Here is an 18,881-nt window from a genome sequence, read left to right on the forward strand (position 1 = left end):
ATTAAAGGTGCCTAGGACGTAATTCTGGCTTTATGTTGATACTGAATAAACAGGCTCCATTGAATGTTGCAGAGGTGGGAGGAAAAATCCCACTTGTGTTTATTTTTTCTCTATAAACCTGTGCACAGTTCTGTTACTTTACACTCCTGATCTTTTGTGTGCTTAGCTTTTTTGCTACTGATGTTTGCAAAGTACATGTGGATCTACATCAAATAAGTAGGTAATTTAAAAATTTTATTTTCTTCCTTTGCAGCTCCAGAGAAAAGGAAGGAGGAACATAATAAAATGTCACCTGAAGTGGCCTTGAACAGAATTTCTCCAGCACTTTCACCCTTCATTTCCAGTGTGGTCAGGAATGGAAAAGTAGGACTAGATGCTACTAATTGTTTACGGATTACAGACTTGAAGTCTGGGTGAGTTCCTCATCCAGAAAGAACACTCAACCCCTCACAGCTGTCTTTTCAGGGCTGAGTTTTATTAGGTTCATGTGTTAAAGCATTTTGAACACAGCTGGAGTTGACATACTAGCTGACATACTAGCTACATTAATTTTTGTCTTTCTACCATTTTGTAGTTTGGAAGACTAAATTTGTCATATTTTTGGCAAAAATAATCTTGTTAAGACACTCGCATCGCTGCCACTTGATAGTGCTGGTTTTCAGCAGTGAGATAGTTACAAACACTTTTTTCTGTTGTTTATTGCTTGCTTACTCAATCTTCTCTGTTTACCAAAAATTGAAAGACAAATTTGTGTGACCTTACCTGTAGTCATGAATATGCCAAATTCATGACTAGAAAAAGTAACTTTTGCTTTATCTGGCCTCCCTCAAGTTCCATACATCAAGTGGCTATAGGGCCAAGGGTTTGAAATGAGCTAAGCTGCTCCTTTTATTTTTAATTCTAGAAGTGTTCAGATTAGTTTTCAGGTAGTAATAGAATTTTGGGATTTGCATGTACAAACAGACTTTGGTGTATAACCTCTGTGAATAATACATGAGGAGAGTGAAATGTGTAGATGACACATGTCAGAAATTGCTTTATTCTTATAGAGTTGGGCATCTAACAGCATCTTTTTGATTCAGTGGGGGTTTTTTTTGTTGGTTTTTTGGGGGGTTTTTGGGGTTTTTTTTTGCTACAGGAGCCCAGAGGCTGACATTACTTTTGGTTTAGATATACAAATCATCTTGTTTGTACAAACTACTGCTTTGCATATCGTTTTGAATGATAGCATAATAAAAATAACAAAAGGTGTTCAGAACCACCACAAATCACTGTTGTTTAAAGTCTGCTGAAGACTTTGTTTAATGTGCTTCTGAAGGCCGTTTTATTATGGTTTTATGAAAAGCTTCGGAGGTGCTTTTCGGGTTGTAACAATGCCTTTTCAGGAAGGAGGTTTGCATTCTGGGGTTAGTTTGAAAGGAACCATTCCCTCCCTGTGAGGTGCTGGGACAGAGTACAGATTTACATAGAGGTCTAAGAGGCCATGACTTTGTTATTAGTGTTGACTGGCTTGATATTTAGGCTTGCAAATTACATAAGACAGGCTGAGCAGTTCTGCATCTGCTGCTGTCATTTCATGCTAGATCTTGCTTTCTCTTGAACTAGCCTTCTAGGAAAGCTGTGATGGGAGCTCTTATATTTTTCCAATTAAAGTCTAAGAGAAAGGAGTACAAAGAAAAGTAGAGAGAAAACACAACTGTTTGTAAGTTGCTAAGTGGTTTGCTCTCTACCCACTGAATGCTTATGCTGCCTGTCTTTAAGAGATTAAAATAGTAATAAGTGGTATTTTCTAGCTGACTCTTTTCACGGGTATTTTTAATAGGTGTCTAAAGTTTTTTGCCACTGATCTTGCCAAGAAGATCTCATATTTGCTTTGTTAAAACCTGAATGTTTTCCAGGAGTTTATTCTTTAAAAAAACTAAATGCTGTCAGCAGCTGTACCTGTCACTCAAACCCAGTGTTTCAAATTGTAGAGTAACTCTGTTAACATGGAGTTTACGCACAAGCGCAGCACCTGACAGAGGTTGTCTCATAGGTTGTTTAAAGACACTGGCCCACCTAAATGCACGTGTTAGAAATATTTTTTTCCTTGTTCTGGAACATAAACATGAACCTCATTCTTTATGTTGAGTCTTTGTTTTAGCTTGAGGTTGTTAGGAGATGGAGTCAGGATAATCAAGATTCTTCATTTATTTCAGAATTATTTTGAAGGTTTTCTTTATTTGGTACAACTAGTTACTTAAAACCATTGCTTTTAACAGAATTAATTAACAATTGCTGGAAATTTCTTTGAAATGCAAATTTCATGCATGTGTTTTTAGGAGAGATTTTTGTTTGTTACAAATAAATTGTTGGTTATTTATCACATAAAATTTTGAATTCATGTGTCAATATGGAAATACAAATTTCTCATGATTTAGTGCTTTATGCTGTCACTGAACTGGTGAACAGTGCGGAATTCCTTACCATACTATGGGTGAATCACAGTATTACAGAGATGTCCCTTCCATAACTCAGGATCTAGTTCAGTGGTCTTTAACCTTGATACAGAAGTTCTTTGACACTCCACAGACTGTTTCTCTGAGTCTCATGTGAGCTGATAAATAGCAAAATCCCTAACCCACAGCCTTATTAGTAGATTTAAATTTATTGCTTCATACAAACAGTAGAGGAAAACTTTCTAGGGCTTTGAGAGTTCAAAAATTAATTGAAGGCCATTGGCCTACCCTCTTCTGCTGTCCTCACATCACGAGATGATGCAAGTGCCTGTATACTTTCACTTTCATTATGCTTTTTAAAAGGAAACAAAATAATGCAGGCAAAATAATCAAAAGAGGCAAATGTAGGTGATATCAACATGAAGAAAGAGAACTGTGAGGCCCTTGAAGTTGGACATAAATGGTGAGAAAATGAGAACTATTTTTAGAGAATGGGGATGAAGTTCAGGATATCAATTGCAAAACTCCCATTTCAATGGGTTGAAACCAGGCTTTAAATTTAAAAAGTGGAACCGGGCAGGTTTAGATTAAATGTGCTAGATTAAATGTTTGAAGTTAGATAAAGAGCAGTTCTTGTTTGCAAATGAGTATGACCACTTGGGAGTACTATCAGTTCAGGAACTTTGCTTTTGAGTAGTGGTGGTACATTTGTTCACACGTGACAGGGGTTGTATACATGCTAGTCTAGGCTGTTAAAACCCTAGCCTGGCTTGAGTTTATTACAGAACATGCAAATATTTTCTGCTTTACCTGGTGTGTTATATGATTTATAAGATTTTTAATAATAAATAAATACAATTTTACTGCAACCTTTACAATCCTTTAATATTTAAGGTAATCACCTCAATAGCTATTAATTTTGACAACAGAAGCATCTCTAAGCTTCTGGGGAGGAGCTATATGGTTGCTCCACTGTCACATAGCATTCTGTTACTCTTAGAGAAAATCAGGAGTTACTGTTGTTACCCTCCTTCAGTAATGAACCAGTGCTTTACAGTATATAACAAAATAAAATGTTCAAGCTGAAGATCCATTCATTCTCATTGCTTAGGTTTTAGAAACAGGAGCTGTGGTTAACAAGGAGTGATGGTAACATACTGAATAAAGTAGTACTTCTAAGGCCTTGCCCACTCAGAGCCTTGGTTTTGACATTCTCAGAAGTGGAAAGTATTTCCTTTCTGTTTCACCAGTAGAAGATCAAGTACCAGATTTTAGCCTGTCACATCAGTTGATTTTGATTTGTAAATGGCAAGCATATTAAGCCTTTAATTATTTGAAAAGTCAATCCATATGTCAGATAGTTTTAGTAAGGAACTTGTTTTGCACTTTTTCTGACTTATTGCTGAGATTGACAACTTTTGTTGTGTTTTATAAACTGTATTAAAGAGCTGATGTTAGATGTATGAAGTATGATGATATGTTAATTTGCTTTGCTTTCAAGTGTGGGAGGGAAATATGTCATAGTAAGGAAATCCTATTGTTTTGCAGTCTTTGAGTATGTAAATGTTTTATAATAATATGTTACAGTTTCATAATGTCTGTGTGTTTTACAAACTTATTAGACAGTACCAGTCTCATAAGACACACATATTTACATCTATGATTAGGATATTCAGAACCAAGTACTATTTATAGAATTTATTTGGCCCCTGCTGATGCAGACCCCTGAATGGAGCTCAGTAATAGGGTGTAACAGAAAAGAAAGAGGCTCTGCAACGGAAATACTAATAAAAGGTTAGGTGGCCCAGTTTTCTTGTAGATAGGGCCCCACAGTGAACAAAAGTAGAACTGGGGTGTAAGGTCATGTCTGAAATATAGCACCTTAAGCAGCATTGATTCTGGTGATAAGAAAACCCTGGCAGGCGTCTGTGTTGCATTAATAAAAGACATTCTTCAAGATGACAGAGTGGATGAAAGCATATTTAACTCTTGCATAGGATATTACTTTGTTCTAGACCCAAAGAAAATACTGCTGCCACTTGAGTCAATGCCATTTATTGTATCATTCAGTTAATCTCTACTAGTGTCTCTTTGAAATACTGACCCATCTTAATTAGATATTAAAATCTACTCATAACCAACTGAATTGTGGCTGCGGCATTTTTCTTAGCATTTACACATATAATCATGGGAAAGATGTTGAATAGGGAAAAGTGATTATTATGTAGATTTAGAAATAGAGGATATTTTCCTATGTGAAGGCTGTTTAATTGTTGTATAATGTAGAATCCAGTTATTTAAGAGACTGCTGCTTTTCCTATGGTGCGTTACAAGAGTGAAAGACATAGTTGTGGTGGTCATTGCCTTTGAGAACTCTTTTTTTCCCCTACAGCTGTTCATCAGGGCCCATGCTTGAGCTTCAAATTATGCTGCAAGCCTATTCTTCTTACTCAACAAACTTGATTTTGTTTTTTTAAATTACTTTGATGTGTTCCACCAGGCAAAATTTCAAAATGAATACAGTGATTTAAAGCTGCATATATTAAGATTCTATTTTTTCAGATATCCACTCATAAGAAAATTTTAAATTTCATACTTTCATGGTTATATTTATTCCATATTTATGAGAAGATTAACTGTGGAATTTTTATGTAAGTGGTTTGTAGTAAACTATGTTAGCATTTTGTTCTTTTCACTTGTCATATCCAGTATTGATTTCTGCCTCTCTGCTTGATATTGAGCTATGTGTGCAAGTAGTTATGTTCCTGAAAGAAACCTATATGAAGAGTGGTCAAAAGAATGTAATTATTTCTGGAGTAAATTTCAACATAAAAATTTATTATCAAGCTGTAATAAGATATTTATAACTTTATTGCCCTGCTTCCTAGGAAGCAGAGATGATTTACTTTTTTTTCTGTTATCAAGCAGACTGCAATATGCTTTGGTATTTCCCTTTCTTTTGGGCATTTCCCTTTTTAAAGTAAATATGCATTTTTATGTGCATATTTTGTGAAATAATGTTGATTTTAGCTGTGAAATTCTATTCTAGTACTGTAGCAGTTATTTAAAGCTTTGCCTTGGTCTTTTGCTTCTGATTAATTTAAAATGAAAGATTCTACTTAATTACTTGAGAAAGGTTCATATCCATCATTCACACTGGTGTCTGTAGGTAATTTTTTTAACGTGTTTATGTATGAAGTTTAATTAATCTGACTCTTCTAAACACAAGTACTATGAAAACTTGTTTTAAAAAATAGCTATGTTTTGTGTAAAATGTGTACTAGAAAGGATGTGGTAGTTTCTAGGAGGTGTGGTCTTACGAGTCCTTTACTGCTGTATTGGGTAAGTCATGAACTGTTTCATAGAGTAGTTTCATTCCAGTTTCTGATGACAAATACAGTTCTTCACTGCAAAGAATCTTACTACTAGAAGTTTATCTCTCAAATAAAGAGGTAAAAGACTGAAACTCTGATGGGACAGTTTGATAGAGTTGGTGCTGTGGAGCAGCACTTGGAACTTGGAACAGCAGTTTTTCTGTGCTGGTTAAAAAAGACTTGACTGTCTCCAAGGTTGCATTCTCCTGCATTTGTTTCTAAATGATGAAAAAACAAAGGCAAAATGTCTGTCTGGTAAAAGGTAGGGCATCGTGTAGGGCATATGTTTGGCAATGGTTTCATAAATAATCTCCACAACATTTGGCATTCTTTTTACACCAGTTTTAAACAAGGTGCTTGAAGTTGTTCAGAATAAAAAAGTTTGTGTTTGTCGGTTTTAAGTGCTATGAGGAAATAAAGGATTTTAAAAAGTAAAGGTAGCACTAGATAATTGCAGTAACTTGGGCTCTCATTTAAAAGACTACATACATTTTCCTGAGTTTTTTTTTCAGTTTAAATAGTGCACAATATGTCTTTGCTGATATTTTTAAATGGGAACAGTGAGTAGCTTCCTCTTGTTTGGCCTTGAAGAAGGTAAATGCGGTGTTTATCACTATTATAATTTAAGAAAAATGAGAAGAAATTATTTGATACAGCTGTTTCTTTTCTGTGTAAAGAGAACATCACATGATGTAGTGCCAATAGTGTGCCAAATGCTGTTGGAAAGGTGTACCTTAACAAGGTGTTTCAATGTGGTTTTGCTATTTGTATGTTGGGAATTCGTTGAATGTTTCTTGAAAATGGGGCTCGTGTTAGTGTAGGTCCATGCCCAGGTTTTTCTGTTGTAACAGATGTCCCTTATATCCTTGCATTGTGCATCACTACAGGAGAAAAAAATCCTAAGACTTTATTTTTTTTTATAAAGACAGCTAGAATCTAATAATTGGTATCCAGTCCAATTTCTTCACTTCCAAGTCCTTGCATTTGTTTTATGTGAACTGCACAGATCTCTAGCATGCCATGTCTCTTGGATGCATATTGCATTTCACCAGAAGCTGAGAGCAACTCACTTTTTTTTCCCCTTCTCATTAGTAGAGAAGAATACTTTCCTGGGTAGGTGGTCAGTACATTCCTCCAGTCTTACATATGCAGTTAATTCTTATATGCCTGATTCTCTCATATGCATGCATGTATACATGGCATAACATTAAAAAGCTAATGTACACTTGGGATGAATATGAAGCAAAATATTGTGAATTTTTGGTTTAGCCTTTTTGTTGCAGACATTGTCTGATGAGATTAGGGGCTTTAAAAGCATAAGAGATGATCAGAGGCTTTATCTGGACAGACCAGTATGCAATAGAGTTGAAGATCATTCTCTAGCAGTGTGTGAAATAAGAATGAATCATGAAATGTAATTATTAATTTTTTTTAATCTGTTTCTTGATATATGACCTTAGGCATTTACCTGGCATTGCACTGCCCAGTGTAGACATTCATTGAAGCAGCTATTCTCTAACTGAAAATGAGCATTTCAAAAGAATACTTAGAGCTGTATGTGTAAACTAACAGAGTTCAGTTTGCTCTTGAAGTTGATGTCTATATGGAAGGTACTAAGTTCAGTCCGTGAGGTACGCCTCCTAACTAATCCATAAAAAAGTAAAAGTCAATAAAAGGGAACATGCTTATTTTGTCTTTCTTGAGAGAAGGGAATTTATGTCTGAGGCAAACCACTCCACAGTGTAGGCCACAGGTTCTTTTCTCTGTAATCTGTGGTATATGACTGAAAGAATAAAATTAGACCACTAGGACTGAATATTTTTATTATATTTTATTAGCAATATTTTATTATTATTAAATAATCACAATGATAAAACTGAATTAATTATGGAAAATTGCAGAATTTCATTATGGGAAAGAGACAAAAAAAAAAAGTCAAATATATAAAGCCCTGTGCATCACTGTATGCATGACTGAAATAATATCTTTAAACCAAAACTATGACATAGTAATGGCTGTTCTGTTTTGGAAGGTCAGTTCTTTTTTCACTAGAAAAACCTGATTAGATTGGTCTTGTTTATAGTTAGGGCTACCAGTAACCTTTCAAAATGTCTCCCAGTTTAATTATTTCTTTCTCTCTCTTCTACTCCTTCCTCTAGAATGTTGGTTTCAGTCTCTTCAGTAAAAAGTTGATAGGTTTTTCATGCATTTCAGCCATGGTTTTTTTTTTTTTTTTTTTTTTTGGGGGGGGGGGGGCGGGTTGAGTAATACATGGTTTCATGTTCTTTGTTAAGAATTCTTCTGTACTGAGAATTTTTTGAACTAATAGATGGTGATTATCTGTCCTGTTTTCCAGGCTGCCATAAGTGTTAGTCATAAGCCTTAGCTTAAACCCTATGAAAGTGATATGGTTTCAGGCCAACTGCAAACAGGCAATGAAGACATTTAGAAGGATAATTTCCTCAGAGATTTCTAGTGGTGTAGTGTCTTCCGTGTACATGACTTCCATTGTTTTAGTTTTAATCTGTTGTGCATAGGCAAAATTCAGTTTTATTAGATAGATGCAGAAAGGGGGAGAACTTAGGGGTGTAGGGAATGTGCTAGAAGTGGCATAAAGACACATCAAGGCATCTATAGTGGGCTGGGGACTCAGACTTACAAGAACTTATGGTAGACTGGACCCTCTTTTCACTGGGATCTTAAGGTGACTGTGTTTATAAATAGTCTTGTTATAGCTGGAGGTCCTACATGGTTTTCTGTGCCTGCAAGGCTGATAGGAGATGAGCCAAGCCTAGCTCTTACTGTGATGCTGGGAGAAAACAGGAGCTGGACAGTGAGGGCAAGGACAAGAATTTGCAGGCAAGAAGAGGAATTTTTTTACTGTCATCAAGAGAAATGTACATGGAACTGCTTTCTTTAGGTATAGTTAGATGGGACCATTGGGAGAATGATGCTTAATCTTTTGCTTTATGGTGTCATCTTGAAAATAGTATTAGCACTGCTGAGGTGGCTGTGAACTGTGATAATTACTGTGAGAATGAGAAGTTGGAGAAAGAAAAGGTCAGCTGAGGGGCTGTAGAATGAGACTTCTAGAGAAAATGTAACATGCAGTGATGTGGGGCTTGCTTTCTCCAGGTGCAGTTCCACAGGATGGTCTGTTGTAATTTTACCTGTGAATTTCTTTTGCCCTTTGATCTTTTTAGTCTACTACGTATCTTTATTGTTGTAATTGATCTAAAATAAGGCTAGAAATAGGAGAACTACTGATATTTTTATTCAGGTGTTATCTTTTCATAGGCTTTGTGCTGTGTCTCCAGTCCTGTAATATTTTATGTAAATATACTTAATCTGAAGTTGCCCTTTTGAATATGTGTGCAACTGCAAACTATGGATTTATGTTCTAAATGTGGTGATCCTTGCTTGACCTAACTTTCATATTCAAAGAACTGAATTCATTGTTGTATTAACATAAATTTCTCCTGAGTGTCTGTAAATTAGGAAATCAATTAATATAGGCATCTGCGACCAAAAAGATCTAAAACTCGGCAATTAGAAGAAAACTTTGAAAGGGAAATGAAGACACAGGGTCACTGGATCCCACCTAATATCCATAGACTCATAGAATGGTTTGGGTTGGAAGGGACTTTGAAGATGATATAGTTCCAACCCCCCCATCCTGGACAGGGATGTGACCCATTTATTGTTTATTTAGTTTGTTAAAGGGGGAAAATATATAAACATAGGCTATGATTTTAGTCCTTGAGGGTTTTCCCTGATACCAATTCACTGCATTTTCCAATAAAATGAAATCAATTACTTAGAAAATGGAGAGGGAGTCTTTTTGGCTACTACAGCCAGTATTGTGAGCAATGCTATGTGGCTTATTAAAGCTGATGTTTATAATAGCTCAGCTTTTGTGATGTGCTGTATGAGTATGCTTTTTCTGTGAACACTGAAAGGATATGAAACTCCAGGTGGTTGACTGTAATTTCATACTTGGTGAAGAATGGTTCTCTTTTAGAGTAAGCTAAAAGTAAAAACGTTCCCTGTCTGATTCTATTTTTCTTTCTCCAGAAATGGAGTTCAGTTTAGTGAACAGTAGAAATAAAACATGTGACACATTATTAGGTTGTAGCTCATTGCAAAATAATAGATAATTGAATGGCAGCTGTGAAAATCTGAAACATGGTTGGAATCTGTCAGGAGGGGAGGGAGATGAAGTAAATCCAAAGGATGCATCTGCCACTCCCTCATACTCTTCACTAAAAATTTGCTTATGAGTTCCAAGAATTTGGGGTACAGCTGGTCTTCCAGTATAATGAAAGAGTGCCTTTTCCTTGTGTGAACATTTGACAGTTTATGATACTGCAAATTCATTAGTTTATTTACCTAAACATACTATACTAGAGTGTATGTTATTAGTGTTGTCCCATCACAATTGACTTTATTTCTGTTCAATTTTTGATCATTCCCTCATTAAAATTTAAATTTTATGTTTCTATTTCATTCTTTTGAGGCATGCGTGTGCCATGTGTAGTCTTCAAAAATAATTACATGCAATTACCAGAGTATAAAAGATCTTGCTTACAAAGGAAATAAGTTTGATTATCAGTGTTTTTAAAGCATGTTTGTGAAATATGTTTCGTTGAAAACTTTGTCAATGCTAAATTATTTTTCTTAATAAGTATCATCATTAGCTCCCTGAGACCCAGTAATAATGATCTCCCACCGTAAACTACAGAGATTTTATGAATGGAAAGTTCTGAGATCGTTTCAGAGCTTTTCTTTCAAGTCCTCTTGCAAGTACAGTAGATGTACTTCACATTTCTTTTTTGTGATAGCACCTTCCAACCTGTCCTGCTATGGTGGCTGGAAAAGAGCTGTTCTAAACCCAGCCTTACTAGGCTAAATGAACAGGGAGTTTGGTGCTAAAATATACCAGAATCATGAGAAGTTTGTGTGTGTTTTAATTTAATGTAGAAGTTCTCAGAGAGGATTTCAAAATACATATATAGGTGTGTTTCCTCTGTTTCCCTCAGAGAGGCTGGGCTGGACATCTCCCTCCAACAGAGGCAGCCGTGTTTTGGTGACTGCAGAACTGCTGCCGCAAGACTCTGGCAGCTCTGAAGGAGATTTGTAGTTCTAGAAGTCCCAGAGCTCTCCCCACCTGCAACATCTGCTTTGGGAAACCCTCACTCATATTAAGAAAATCTATGTTTTCTGTTAATACACATGTGCTGTATTTGTTTTATTAAGATAGTGTTTCTAGTGAAAGCTGGCAGCTGAATTGATTAAATAGTTATTTGAACTTACCTTTAAAAACTACACATCTTCCTATGGGTGCAGAAGGGAAGTGAGGTATTGTTTTTCTAGTATATATGTTCTGCCTCATATCCCACTGCCCTCTAAAAGTTCCAGTTAGTGCAATGAACTTCTTACAGGAAAACATAAACGTATGTAAAGGGTTTACAGTAGATGAGGGTTTTATTGAGGCTATAGTTGACATATCTGGAGACACTTTGGAATTTCCCAGATGAAAACTGTGGCTTGAAATATGATGTTGCAATTACGGAATATCACCTATGCTATCAGGATTCAAAAACAACATCATAATCTTTATTGCAATGCCAGAAGTAGTCTTTCTCTATAGTTTATTTTTATATTAAGTTTGAAGAAACTGGATAGGGTACAAATGAGTTTTCTGAAAACAGTGGGTTTATCTGCTGGGAAGTTTTTTGAATAATTAGCAGTTGACTTTCAGATTTTAGTATTTTAATTAAGAGATGCATTTAAGTAGTGATTTAATGTAGCTGTGTTTTAATTTCCCAAAAGCAATGCTGTGAGTCTTTTAAGACCAAGTCTCTCTCTAGTACGTGTAATACATATGTCTGTATATGAAGGGAAACTGAAGGTGGAAGTTGGTTGACTAGCGTATCTCTCCCATTTCAAATTTTGCCTGGTTGACATAATTTTAGTTGGATCTGTTTGTTTCCAGGAGCAGCTGATTAATACTCTAAATACTGTGTAGGAGCCTGTAAAGCTTTGTGCAATGCTGCAGGGAGCTACTGTCTGATACAGGGTTTGGTCATCAATGTCAATGCTCTAAAATGTGATTTTCACCATTTTTCTGTTTCCTGATCTTGCAGAAAACCTGTCACCTGCTGGCCTTTCTTTTATTCACCTCCATCCTCCACACGCTTTAATTATTCTTAATGCCTCTGTACACGGCATACCCATCTGTTGTGAGTTCTGCAATTAAGTCTTAATTGAATGGGATTAAATACTGTGTCTTCAAGGAACACTGGAGCAGATTTCCATCTACAAAAATTGGAGGAAATAAAAATCTGAAGGCATTGACAAAGGCTGTTCTGTTGGATTTGAACATTGAGATGCTTTTCTTAGCAAATGCCACAGAAGAGTTTTGAGTGGAATTTTGAGTTTGCTGCCTCTCATTGGTAACAAACAAACAACCTGTCTTTGCCTCTGAACTGCATTTGACTCTTGCTGGCAAAACCTTCAGCCTCTGGAACTCTGATTGAACTGTGTCTTGTCATTCCTAAAATAATACTCATTCTTAGCCTCTTATATTATGAAAGTAACTTGACCTCCTTTTCCCATAACAGTATCTTTATAACAACGCATACAGGAACAGTTGGAAGCATATTGTAGGTATGGTAGGAGGGGTTGGGAATACAGCCAGTGGTCAGAACTGACTTTGTGGTGTTGCTTTTTATTTGTGTGTGTGTGGGTGGGTTTTTAACTGTGTTCTCCATTGAGGTGTCTCTAACAAAATGTGAAGCTTTTTTGGCTTTTACACCAAGAGTTTGGTGAACAAAAAACAGTTGTCTGTTTTCCAGTGAAGTACTGATCCTCAAGAACAGCGAGTGTAGCTGCCTAAGCATCATGAGATTAAGGAAGCTTTTGCATCTCTGACTATTCAGGTTAGGCAGTGGCAATATTAAGTTCCTGAAATTATGGAGGCTAAAATTCTTAGTCTAATTTGACTTTGCTGTTGTACAGTAAAATTCACTGATGATTTGTCTTCTGATAGTTAAGGCAGTAAAGCTTCTGTGTGATCTAGGAAGGAAGAATGACTAAATGCATTGCATACTTTTTAATCAGTAAATATGATAGTCATCAGATAAATCTTACGTGACTATTTGGGCTTACACCTATACCACAAATTAAAAAAAGAAGAAATAAGAAGAAGATTACTCATTTTCCTGTAGAGCTATTGGACTTCTGTTGGCAGTTCTGAATGTTTGCTATAGTTTTATATGGTTCTAAGCAGGAGATTTTAGGAGTGGTATAAAAAACAAGCCTCTGACTGGAATTTTGGGGTATAAATTGGTGGGTTTGGAGAGAGGTCTATGTGGATTTGGAGAGAGGTCTTGATGGGTTTGGGTTTTTGTGAGGTTTTTTTAAGTCTTTGGATAGAATAACCATCTGTCTCCTAGCTTTCATGATTAAGGTGACAAACACTTGTGCTTTTGTTTCATTGCAATCTCTTCAGTTGTCACAGAACATATTTTTGCATAAGAACTTACCAGAGTCCAAATAATTTAAAACTGCTTCTCTTGTTGGGAGTGCTTTCAAGTGATGGTTTTCGAAAACTAGTTGATGGGAAGATGGTTTTGAAATCTAGGGTTATCAGAGTGGCTTCAATCCTGTAAAATATCAAAATGGGGGGGGGGGGGGGGGGATGTTTTAGCTTAAACAAAACAGAAGTTGTGTCAATTCAACAAAGTACAATCACAAATGCACTGGTATAAGAGGAAACCTTGCTGTTAAAGTCAAGTAGAACTGTATTCTTAAGGGCTTTTAGGATACTCTGATCCATTTAGCAGAAAAATACATTGCACTGTACCTGTTGTTATAGACTGAGGCCTTATTCCGAGCAACAAAACTGAGTGACTTTCCTGGTTTGTATTGTTATTATTGTTGTTTTTGTTTTGTTTGGTTAATCTTTTTTATTTCCTTCTGTGACTGGTAAAGAATTTGCAATACTTATAACTAAACATCTGGTGCTGACAGTGTCTTTGAATAAGAACAGGTTCAGTTTATGTGTGTTGTATTAACTGTGAAAGAAACCTTTTCCCAGTAGTCACAGACAATCTGTAAGGTGCATCAAACACTCAATGAAGGAAAGTTCTATTTGTCTCCTACTTGGAATAATTACTTCATAAGGATGTAATGTGTCTCAGTTTGAGTTTAATCTGTTGTATCTGCCTAAGGAATTTAACTAAAATCTGCTGTGAAAGGGAACAAGCTGTATTCAGCTGTAGTTGCTGCATACTCAGTTCCATATACCAATCTCCAACCAAAAGTCTCAGCACAGCCCTTTTGAATAGAGCAAAATGATTTTAAGCAATGCACTTTATGATATTCCTTAGTCCCAGGAACTTTTCAAGTTGATGATTCTTTGGTATTTTAGTAGGGAAACCATTGTAGGAGATCTTGAGGTATAGCATTAATCATCTTATGAAGACCAAGATGTATCACTGCTCTGAGCATCAGAGTACCAGCATCATCTTATATAAAATATTGACATTACTTAGATAAATAAATGCAAACCAGTGTAATATTTTTCCATTAATAAAGAGGGAGATAGCACACCCATATATGATGATATAGAGCCAGCTTATGATGTTAATTTTCAACACCAGGTATTATTGTTCTATATGTCAATTCCCTGTACAGAAAGGACAACAAATAATCTTTAAAAGACTTAGTTACAAGTCATTAATTTTCAAATGTTACTGTCTTGTGGACCACATTAAGGAAAAGGATCACATTTCCAAAAAACAAAAGTCTTACATTTTGGAGAAGACAGAGGTCATGTTTCAGGGTCAGATATGCATCTAATTTTAAGAGGTTCTGTGTGTTAAGGAAATTCAAGCAGGAGATATTGTCCCTAGTCAGGCCATTACTTGGGGCTTTCTGTTGAAATGAGGTCACGCAGAGACTCCTACATGTACCAAAGTTTTGGTTTGCCTTAGGAGTTTTGTTCTTTTGCTGTTTATTCTAAACAGAAACTGCCTCCTTTCAAATGGATGTATATAATATTTCTGCTTGGTTGCTCAGCCTATTGCAGTTACTGAAGTCTCTTGTGCAGCCCAGCCAGAACAATTTGGGGGGAAAAAATGTTAATACTGTCACTTTCTATCATTTCTAGACCAATAAAATTAAAAACATCTCTAGTACAGTATAATAATATAGGAAAAGCACTTAGTATTGCTTTTAGGGACATTTACCATTAAAAAAAGCTTTTATTTTAATGTTAAAGAATATTATACTTTCCGTAAGTATTTCCAAATGGCCCATTGTGCTAATAGAAAAGATTGTAGGGTATTTGCAGGATCAGAAGTTTTTGCGTCTGTTGAAAAGCTAACAACACTGTAATTTTGATGGTATTTGAGAAATGTCTCAGACTGTGACCTGTGATACTTTGAAAGAAATTTTCATTAAATATTAAATGATGTTGCAGAGATATTTTAGATGTTGAAAAGGGTTTTTTGTGGTGCACTTTTTTTGTATACTTCCTAGAATTTGCCTTATATCTGTTGTAAGCCATAGAAATTATTTGGAAGTAGCTAATAATGTCTGTATAGCTGTTAAGTGCATCCACAGACATTAAAATGCCCTAACAGTAGGCACTCCCATTTTGCTGTTCTCACCTATTTAAAAAGTTCTTCTTGGAAAAGAATTATATTCTCTTGTAAAAGAATTATATGCTCTTGTTTCTGTTGTACTAGGGATCTAATATTTTGTATTCTTAAGTTGATTTTACTCCCAATGAGGCTGGTGATGCTCACTTTTTTTGATAAGCCCTACCTAGATGAAATTTAAAGATAAATAGTGCAACCATTAAATCAAAACATATTTCAGCTTTGGTCCTTTTGTCTAACATGCTGTATTCCCTTTCAAATTTGCATCATCAGCAAGTTTCACAAAGCATCATTTCTTCTCCATCATCAGTCTTTCAATAAAATGTGAAGTGTTATTCCAGCAGAAGAAAGCCAAGTCAAGTCATTCTTCCTGGATGAAGCAAGATGTAAACTAATCCTTTTTTTCAAGCTTGCTTTCCATTCAAGTTCTGCACATACCTGATAGTAGATAATTTATATCTAAATTATGTCTTTCTAGATTGCTTCTCATGATACTCTCAGAAGATGTTGCAAAAACCTTTCTAAGGCAAGGACGGGACAAGATAGATGTGTTTCTTCCTTTTGAAAGGACAGTTATCTAATTTCTGTAATGCTGCTGAAAAAATATGGTGTATTCTTGCTGAATCAGTGTAGGCTGTTAACTGCATGTGGCTCTTAATTGTATCTGCCTTAGATTCTAGCTGCACACAAGTGGCTTGCTTATGTTTTCTAGTATTTTTGTGCAAACTCCATTTAAGTTAATTGGTCTGTAGTTTCATGGTTGCTTCTTTTTGAGAAAGGTACATGCAGGCACAAACTTGACTGTAGTAAGTGTAGCTCACTGAATATAAACAGTCTGAAGTTAGTGCATATGGTTTCCATAACTTGCAAGGGGAAAGAGGGAAAGAGACTGTAGAGCCAGGACCTGAGAGAAATGGCTGTCTGAACGATTTTGAGTATGTGAGTGAGAATTAGGATTGTTCCATTTGCCCTGATGCCTCTTGTGCAGTGGGAGAGATAGAGAGATAGAGCTGCAGGAGTTATGATGGGGTTTTTTCTGACAAGGTAGGATGAGAATTTTTGACAGTTTTCTGGCTTACACGCCTTACTGCTTATGGCTGCATGTATAGCCCAGTAAATATGGGTTTTGTTTCAGTATGTTGTCAGTGGTGTGTATTAGAGCTCTACCAGTGATCTGATATATCACGTTTAGTCAAGTTATTTTACCTTTGTCTACCGTTCTTATCACTCACTGTTTTTCCTAGAGTTGACCAGTATGGCTTTGGTTTTTAGGTGGCTTGCAACAATTGTGCTGGGGCAATGAACAGTTCTCAGTAATGTTAGGCTGGCAAGAAGATGCAGGGCTATCAAGATCCCTAAAAACATAAAACAATGAACTTCTAAGGGCTTCCAATGTTTTTGCTCCTAGTACTCATCATATGCCCAGCAGCCCACAGCAGAGAGACCATTCCTGCCAGTGAAACAATGTACGTCCCTGTTTCTGCTTTTGCAGCTGAGATTTTGAGATTTTTTTATTTGTGAATTTCGGTGTATGACTTAAAAGCTATGAAAAAGTTGATCATCTTTGGCCCAAGCACTAAACAGTTTTCCAGTGACTTTTCTATTCATGAAGTGCTCACTTACCACCATGAGGCTCGGCTGCTGTTCTACTGCTCCAGATAAACAGGAGAGTCACAGGCCAAAAAGATAACATGCTCAGTTGTTACAGCCTCAGGTAGCTGATTCTGAAACTTGTCCTCTTGAAGGCTACTGTGAGATTTTTCCACAAGGGAAAACTTTAATGTTATATTAGGTAAAAAATTAATAAATGTTAGTGGCTTAAAATTAAGATTGATCCCAGTTGTATGAGTGGCAGGGATAAACATGGGTAACCATGTTACTATGACATACAGAGTTGTGACTTGCAAAATTGTACACAAAGTAGAGAACTTGATGGCTTTGACTGACTAATTGAGAGCATTCTGATTACACATTCAAGCCAGAGCAATTGCATGTATGTTTTCTTTTTAAAATGGGAGAGAGTTGGCACAAATCCTGGCATTTCTTATGCTGTTCTGAGAACTGCTGATCAAAAGAGAATGGGCCTCCTGCATCTTTCCCACTTTTTCTTCTTTCTCAGAATCATAAGGATGAGTATTTGTAGTAGTCACAATATCTTTGTTATTAGTCATTTGTATCCTGTAGAATAATGTGTTTGCTACCATCTGTAACTGCTTAGCACATTCTTTCTTCTCTTATCTTCATTTTTAGCTGTACATCCTTGACCCCTGGACCCAGCTGTGATCGTTTTAAGCTACACATCCCTTATGCAGGAGAAACACTCAAATGTAAGTTAAAAAATCTTGCAGCTGCATCTTGGCTTTTCTTTCAGTGTTCCATGCCTCACTAATTTTCCCATGTGTCTGTCTAACTTTATGAGTTTTGAGATACATGTGTTTGTTGTTTTCTCTTAACGCTTCAGTTCCAAGAACACGCAACCATCAGGAACATGTAATATTTAAGATAAGTTTAAAGGCTTCTGTGAGACGACAGTTTTGAAAAACGAGTTCTAAAAGCCAAAAGACACAACCTGGTATTTCTAATAAAATGTTATGACTAAGACAATCTCATCACCATTTTTATATTCATTTCAGAAGCTGTATATATATATAAAATATATATTATTATAATATAATACATATAAGCTGTTTTGTGTTGTTTCTTTGTGTCTCTTTTAGGAATAATTCTTTATTAAGCTCCAATAAAATATGTTAGTCTGCTATTTTATTAGGTATCTTTAAACAGTGACTGGTATAATTGACCAAAACAGAGAAATGTTAATTTGATTTGTCTGATTTAGTGGTATTGTTAAATCATCTTTATGCTTAGAGAACCTGTAGACAGCCAGTTCATTTGCCCACTCTTAGTGTGTGTTCTCTTTGTCTTAGTTTGTGGCTTTTTTCAAAGGTTTAAAATAAAATTTACTTTTGTATATTTTCAGAAGGTAACATTTTCTAAACACTTGAACTGCTGAAAAATGATTGTGTTGTTTTTATCTCTAACAACTGAAAAATGAGAGAGGATGAAGAATTTCAGATAAAGTAGAATTAAAGGCTTGGCATTTATAGTTTTAGGACAACTCTGGTAAAGCCATGCCTAGAGTACTATGTCCAGTTCTGTCTGTCTGTTACCAGAGCAACGTGGACATACTGCAATGAGTACAGCAAAAGACTACAAAGATGATCAAGAACCGGAGGATTTGTTGTATGAGGAGAGGCCAAAATAGATGGGGCTTCTTAAGAAAGGAAGGCTCAGGGCAAATCTCACCAATAGTTTATAAATACCTGATGGGGATAAATGAAGAAGCCTGGCTCTTCTCAGTGGTGGTCACTTGTCATGGTTTACAAGGGAAATGGTCACAA

At 35.9% G+C, this 18,881-nt stretch overlaps 1 protein-coding gene across 3 annotated transcripts in view; it reads left to right on the forward strand.

The window, feature by feature from the left end:
• BABAM2 (BRISC and BRCA1 A complex member 2) overlaps positions 1–18,881 on the forward strand; it is a 161,758-nt gene that overhangs the window by 3,390 nt on the left and 139,487 nt on the right. The window contains exons 2-3 of one of the 3 annotated variants that reach the window (XM_038132575.1): positions 254–413; positions 17,731–17,807. In XM_038132575.1, the coding sequence (XP_037988503.1) occupies positions 286–413; positions 17,731–17,807 (205 nt within the window). In that variant the 5' untranslated portion in view covers positions 254–285. Of the gene's footprint in view, positions 1–253; positions 414–2,356; positions 2,902–17,730; positions 17,808–18,881 lie in introns of those variants that run through there. The other 2 variants (XM_038132576.1, XM_038132577.1) reach the window with 2 other exon arrangements.

Source organism: Motacilla alba, chromosome 3 (genome assembly GCF_015832195.1).
Source record: "Motacilla alba alba isolate MOTALB_02 chromosome 3, Motacilla_alba_V1.0_pri, whole genome shotgun sequence".
NCBI lineage: Eukaryota > Metazoa > Chordata > Aves > Passeriformes > Motacillidae > Motacilla > Motacilla alba.